The 6,320-nt window shown below is 45.6% G+C and overlaps 1 protein-coding gene across 1 annotated transcript in view; it reads left to right on the forward strand.

The window, feature by feature from the left end:
• Nucleotides 1-6,320, forward strand: part of IQUB (IQ motif and ubiquitin domain containing) — a 60,035-nt gene that overhangs the window by 18,047 nt on the left and 35,668 nt on the right. Inside the window, exon 7 of the mRNA XM_004707864.2 lies at nucleotides 6,016-6,191. Within this exon, the coding sequence (XP_004707921.2) occupies nucleotides 6,016-6,191 (176 nt within the window). The remainder of the gene's footprint in view (nucleotides 1-6,015; nucleotides 6,192-6,320) is intronic.

A 6,320-nucleotide genomic window follows, 5' to 3' on the forward strand; every position in this document is an offset into this window, starting at 1 on the left:
GGGAGAAAGATGGGGCTTTCCACTGCTGTTGGCAGGTACAGTCTGGGAACGTCACAGGGCAGTTCTACCCTGTCTTACAGGGTCACTCTCAGTCAGCATCGACTCGATGGCAGTGAGTTGCTGTTTGTTTGTTTTTCCCCTTTAACTCCATGAGTGCAGTCCTGGTACCGCTGTAGGTTCATTAGTCCCTGTCCTGGGGAGGGCCCCATGGGTGGCTTTAGAAGTACGGTAGATGTCTGACACATTTTCCCCCCCAGAGAACCTGTGGATTTCTCTCTGTGTATAATATTTTATATAATCACTTGTTTTTGCTCTAGATGCTTGTAGCCTTTATGAATCCTGAAACATTTCTTTTTCCTCCTCTTTCTGTTCTTCCTGAGCTGCTGTGCCCAGGCCTGCGGTGAGTGGGAAGCAACGCCAGGCCCCTAACAACCACAGCCGCAGGGCTGTCTGTGTTCGCCTTCCTTGGTTACTTTGTGTGTAGTGGCAGTTGGATGCCAGCCTGCGCTTTCACCACAGTGATTGCGACAACTCTATTGCTGCTAGTTCCTTCAAAACGTTAGGTGCTACTCATTGAACCCATCCCTGTATACTTGCCGTATTGCGTTTTGTACTGCTAAGACGTTCTTCTCCCCATTTCAGGGACAAGTCCAATTCAATCACAATGCGTATTTCTTCCTTAATGTATTTCTGCATTTGGTTTGCTCACGTTTTATTTACTGTTTGACATTTTTACCTCTTAGTAAGATTGGCATTGAAAAAGAGGAAGGCCCTCGGCAAGATGGATAGCACAGTGGCTGCAGCAATGGGCTCAGGCACAGGAACCATTGTGAGGGTGGAGGAGGACTGAGCAGTGTTTCCTTCTGCCATTCTGAGCCGGCACCGACTCGGCAGCACCTCATGACAGCCTGGATCATGTGTGAATAATCTCAACGTTGCTTTCTCTCGTGACCTTTATCTTTTCTCTGTTTCAAAATCATCTGTTTGGGGAATACTTGGGAGTCTCAACCAGTGAAGCCCTCCAGGCCTGCTGTTTTAACTTCGATATTGATGGTCTCTGCACATTGCCTCATTCTCTGTGTGGCTGTGGTCCTGGAGGTGGCAACGATGGCCCCCTGGATGCGCCAGGACCCCATCCTTATTTTGAAGTCCCTCGTCAAATAGCTGCTCTTGCTATATCCATTGATGTTTACAAATCCTGGGGATTAGGGAGCAGGCATGCCTTTGCAAGAGATTGTTCATTCTCCCAATGTGCCCGTCACTCTCCTCACTAATGCTTTCACGCTTCTCAGTAATACTCCATCCTTTGCAGTACACGGTCATTCGGAGACTCTTACCCTATGCAAGATTTATTCCTCAGTGGTTCGTAATTTTTTATGATTCTTTAGGTGATACAAATTTCTTTTTCTGATTGTTGCTAGCCTGTACACATTTAATTGATTTTTTTGCATTGATCTTGCCTCCTGCAACCTTGCTAAAAGCATTTGTTCCAGCATTTACTTGGCCGATTCCATTGGGTTTTCTCTGTCGAGAGAGGGTCAGGTTGGCTGTGAGTAAGCATAGTTTGACTTCCCAGTTTACATAGAGATGCTTTGGAAATTTGTTTTTGTGTGTGTGCTGTTGCTGTTGCCATCCTGTGCTGGTGAGGACCTGCATTAGAAAGCTGCGTGCACAGAGGCAGGACTGGGAGTTCTCAACTGGCCACTGGTACTGGGGCAATGACTTTCCAGTTTCTTGTGTTTGCTTTTTGACCCTCGGAGTTTCCTTCCTTTCTTAAGAGTAAAGCTGTTTTAAAGAAAGGGCTTGTTATGTTTTTCAAGCAGTTTAATGATGGGAACTTTTACCCGCAAGCTGTCTACATAGTTTCTACTCTGCTGTTTCGTGAGATATCTACTACTACTGTTGTTGTCGTTAGGTGCCTGGGCGTCAGCTCTGACGCACAGTCAAAGGAAGCCCTGCCCAGTCCTGCAGCATCCTCACCATTGCTGTTAGGCCTGCGCTGATTGCTGCAGCCCCTTGTCAATCCCTCAAGGCCAGGGAAGTCCTCTCTTTTGTTGCTTTGCTACTTTACCCAAAATGATGTCCTTTTCCCAGGATCTGGTCTCTCCTGGTAACATGTCCAGAGTACGTGACATGAAAGCCTTACCATCTTCGCTTCTAAGGAGCTTTCTGGCTGTGTTTCTTCCCAGACAGATCTGTGTGATCTTGTGGCAGTCCATGGTGCTCTGGATTTTCATCTCAAGCACCATGATTCAAATGCATTGTTTCTTCTTCACTCTTCTGTATTGAGTGTCTGATCTTTACATGGACAGGAGGTGTTTGAAAATACCATGGCTTGAGTCAGGCGCATCTTCATCCTCAAAGTGACGCCTTACTTTTAACACTAGGGCTACGGCTCGTCATTAACTTTACTGTGTCTTTCATGTGATCGTGAGAGAAAATAATTAGATCATACTTTGGACAGACGCTGTGTAGTCAGACACGTTAGCTATCCTCCCCTAGGAATAGAGTCTCAAACTCACTGCCATCCAGGCAATTCCAACTCGGCGACCTTTTACGATAGTGTAGAACTGTCCCTCTGGGTTCCTGAGACTGTGACTCTTAATGGTGTGGAAAGGCCCATCTTTCCCCCAGGAAGTGACTGGTGGTTTTGAACTGCTGACCTAGAGGTGAGCAGTCCCACTGATAGCCACGATGCCACCCAGGGTCCACAGACACATATTTCAGCCAAAGTCATTGCATGTGTGTACGCTTCATCTGAGCACCTGGTTAGTTTGCATCTGCTGACGTTCAGCACCTCAGTAAGTTGTAGCTCTACTGGTACTTCTGCTGTTCATCAATTTACTTTGTTCTCTCTGACGGGGGCACATGGAAATTGCGGTTTAAAGAGGCACTAAACCCGAGCCTAACTTATCATTTTGCCAGGTTTGAAAAATTCTTCTGTGGTATGCTAAGACCTTCTATTAAGATTAAGAGCAGGAACCATTAGTTACAGCATATGGTTTCAGACAAAAATGCCATCGCAGGCATAATCTACTAATTTGTTGATTGATGATGGGCTTTTGCTGCAAACAGCCTGCAAATCAATTTACGGAGTCCCAGCTGTCAGCTTCTAGAGAGTCTGAGTTGAGATCAGGGCTCCCTGTACCACCAAGGAAGGGGGCATATGCCTTCTCTTTTTGCAGTTGCCCCCTAACACCTTCATTGTCTTTAGGTCCGGCTGATTCACGAGAACTCTACAGCTCACTTTACCAACACAGTGAATCATTCAGACACTTCTTTCTTCTACGGTCTCCTCCAATTCCTAGGAGTTCTGATCGAACATCTACTTCTCCTTAATCTCTGACTTTCTACCCTCTCAGGAATGTAGAATAGCCTGGCTTTGGGTTTTTGTCCTGAACTTTGATGGATTGTTCCCATTTAGGCTTCCCGTCTGTGATGCACATTTTAACACACCAACGTATAAAGATGGCCCACCCGTGCTTCTTATTTGATCTCCTGTTACCTCTTATTTGGAAATGATCATTTCAGACCCCAGGAATTTTTAAATGACCATAGACTTTCAGACACTAGTCCTGTCTTTTCATTTTACGATCAACCCTAAAAATTAGATGCACCCACCACCCCCCATCAAGGAGAGAGGTTAAAGAAACAAAATGGGTTTAGTTTTCCAAATGAACCAATCCTGTTAATGTTTCATTTAAGAAGACATTGGTAGTTATTCAGTTTTTAAACTGAATTGTATTGCCATCCGTAGAAAACGTGCATCTTATGAGAGGGGACAGGGTCGCTCCCTCTTCTCACATACTGTCCTTTCTGTAGAGCTCTGGGACGGCCAGATGGGGCATGAGACCAGTTCTGCCCGCTGCCCCAGTGCTGGCTTTCCATCCCTTGCTAGTGGGTGAGGCCCGTGGCTTTCTGCCTCCAGCAGTACTAGCTTTCATTGTGGATTCATAGGGAGATTGTTCGGCTAGGAGAGAATCATATTGAAACGAAGGTCGTTCCCACCCACATTTAGGCTGATTGTGCGCTTTTCTTTTCAGTGTGCTTCCTATCTTTTAAAAAAGCCATGTTAATAATGTAAAATCCAAGTCTAAGAATATTTCCCAGAAAAAAACTTGAATAACATAATAAAGACCTTGTAGATGTAGATGTCGCCTATGAGGGGGCTTCAAAACTTTTGTGGAAAAATTCTATTTTATTTTTCCGAATGAACCAATTTGGAAACCTTTCCATTCCATTTTCCCCCACAGGCTTCTTGAAGCCCCTCATATGTCTGAATTCATTTTAATGCACACTTATACATATAGCTCCAGACTCAGCCAGGATTTTAGTATTAAGCAAGGAGTGTAGTAGACTGCTCGTTGAGGCCGCCAGGACCAGGAGGTCTTACATAATATCCTCATGTCCTACATGTATTACAGGTTCCAGAGGTTTCTAATGTAATTTTGGGAAGTGGAACAGGCATCCTAACTAGGATTCACTACCATTCAGCTTTTGTTTACTTTTGGGAAACATCCGTATAATCCCATTAGCTCTAATGAATATTCTCAGTTATTATTTCTGCCAGCAAATGGTATTTCTCTTCATATGTGCAGGCCCTTTTTAGTATATGGACTTAATAATTTTTAAAAGGTCCTTTTGGCTGTTAAAGTTACTCTTAAATAACAAACTCAGCCATCATGGATTTCCCAAGCTTGCATGGCATAATTTAGCTCCTAAATTTCCCATCCTTTTAGTCTGAACACAATTTAGTTTTTTAACGGACAAGTCCTCTTGCTGGACAGACCAAGCTGTAGAGTATCTGAATAATGTTTTCCCAGGAAAGGCTATAGTAGATTCTTGTAAAGAATATGACTGGCAAGTTTTTGACCCGATCGGGATGATTTTAAATTAAAATTGGAGAGGAGGAAGAACTACTCTGATCAAACCCCAGAACCAGGTGTCAGGAGACGCGGGGCTGCCCCAGAGCAGCGCCAGGACCAAAACACGTGGCTTCAGCCATCTAGGGCACAGATTCAGGTGGTAATTTCTAACTATAGATAGCGGTAAGATATCAAGAAGTATCCCTGAAACTTGATGAACAAGTAATTGTGTCTGGACTCTACCCATGGAAAAGTACAGTTTTATTCAATAGAATCCTACATTACCTCATTTAAGAAATCAGAGAAGTTACCCAGCGTTGAGACAAGATGCCCCCAGAGGGCGTCCTGTAACCCTCAGGGTGAAAAGTGTAGGACTTAGGAAGGAGAAGCGGACATTCTGCCCCTGTGGAAGGCAGTGGGACAGGGACCACCAGATCCTTCTCCTGTTTAGGGTCTTCAGAAAACTCCTGGTTGCCACGATCTCGTGACCCCGCGGCCCGCGGCCCCACAGGTGTGTTAGAACAGGGCTGCGTTCCACGGGGTTTTCCAGGGCTGATTTCTCTGGGAGACCTTGCTTCCAAAGGTCCAGTGGTGAACTAGAAGAACCAGGCAATTTCCGGCTAGCTGCCCAGCATGGTGCGCACTGCATTTACAAACACGAGATCCCTGTGAAGGACGAGAGGCAGGACAGTGGGGTTGGGCACCCCTCTGGGAAACTGTCAGGTGGGCCCGCTGGCAGCTTTGGAGGTCCATGCAGTGCACGCTCCTGGCAGCCACCAGGTTCTTCCACGGCTCCAACTCTCCTGGTGGTCTTCTGCTGGGCCCCCGAGCACACGTAGCCCGAAGCTTCATTCTCTGCCTTCATTGCCTGAAATCTCCCAGCTTCCATCTCCTGTCATTACCTGACCCCCATCCCCCCCAAATCAGATGTACAATGCGTATGTATAATATTTACATAGATACATTGTTTAACTAGCTATAACTGTTTATAATTTTACAAAAAATATATATACTTAGTCGGATTATGATGACCGCCCCCCACCAAAAAAAAAAAAAAAAAAAGTAGGAAAGGAAGAAAGAGAGGGAGAGTCAATGTCCCATAAAGCGGTGGGAATTTAAAGTCGACCTTCTCTCCTGTTATCTCCTGCAGTTTGGCGTCAAGAAGAACTTGCACGCATTGACCAGCTTTTCACGGGAGCCGAAAGGAAAGCGGCTCTCTGTGAACTGCTGGAGAAAGAGAGCCAGCTAATTGCTTCCATTGGGAAGCACAGATTCATCGCCGGCCAGGAGAACCAGGAAGCAGCCATAAAAGCGTTTTTGGACAAGGTGAGGGAAGTAGCAGTGATGCACATGTGACTGGGTGCCGAGCCTGAAACTGTCTTGAACTCAAGAAGAGCCTGCTGTGGTAAGAAGGGGCCTGGATTTTATTTAGCCTTCCCGTGATGTCACTTTAAA

The sequence above is a fragment of the Echinops telfairi genome, unplaced genomic scaffold (assembly GCF_000313985.2).
Source record: "Echinops telfairi isolate 266 unplaced genomic scaffold, ASM31398v2 ScPeMD7_23;HRSCAF=83, whole genome shotgun sequence".
Taxonomy (NCBI): domain Eukaryota; kingdom Metazoa; phylum Chordata; class Mammalia; order Afrosoricida; family Tenrecidae; genus Echinops; species Echinops telfairi.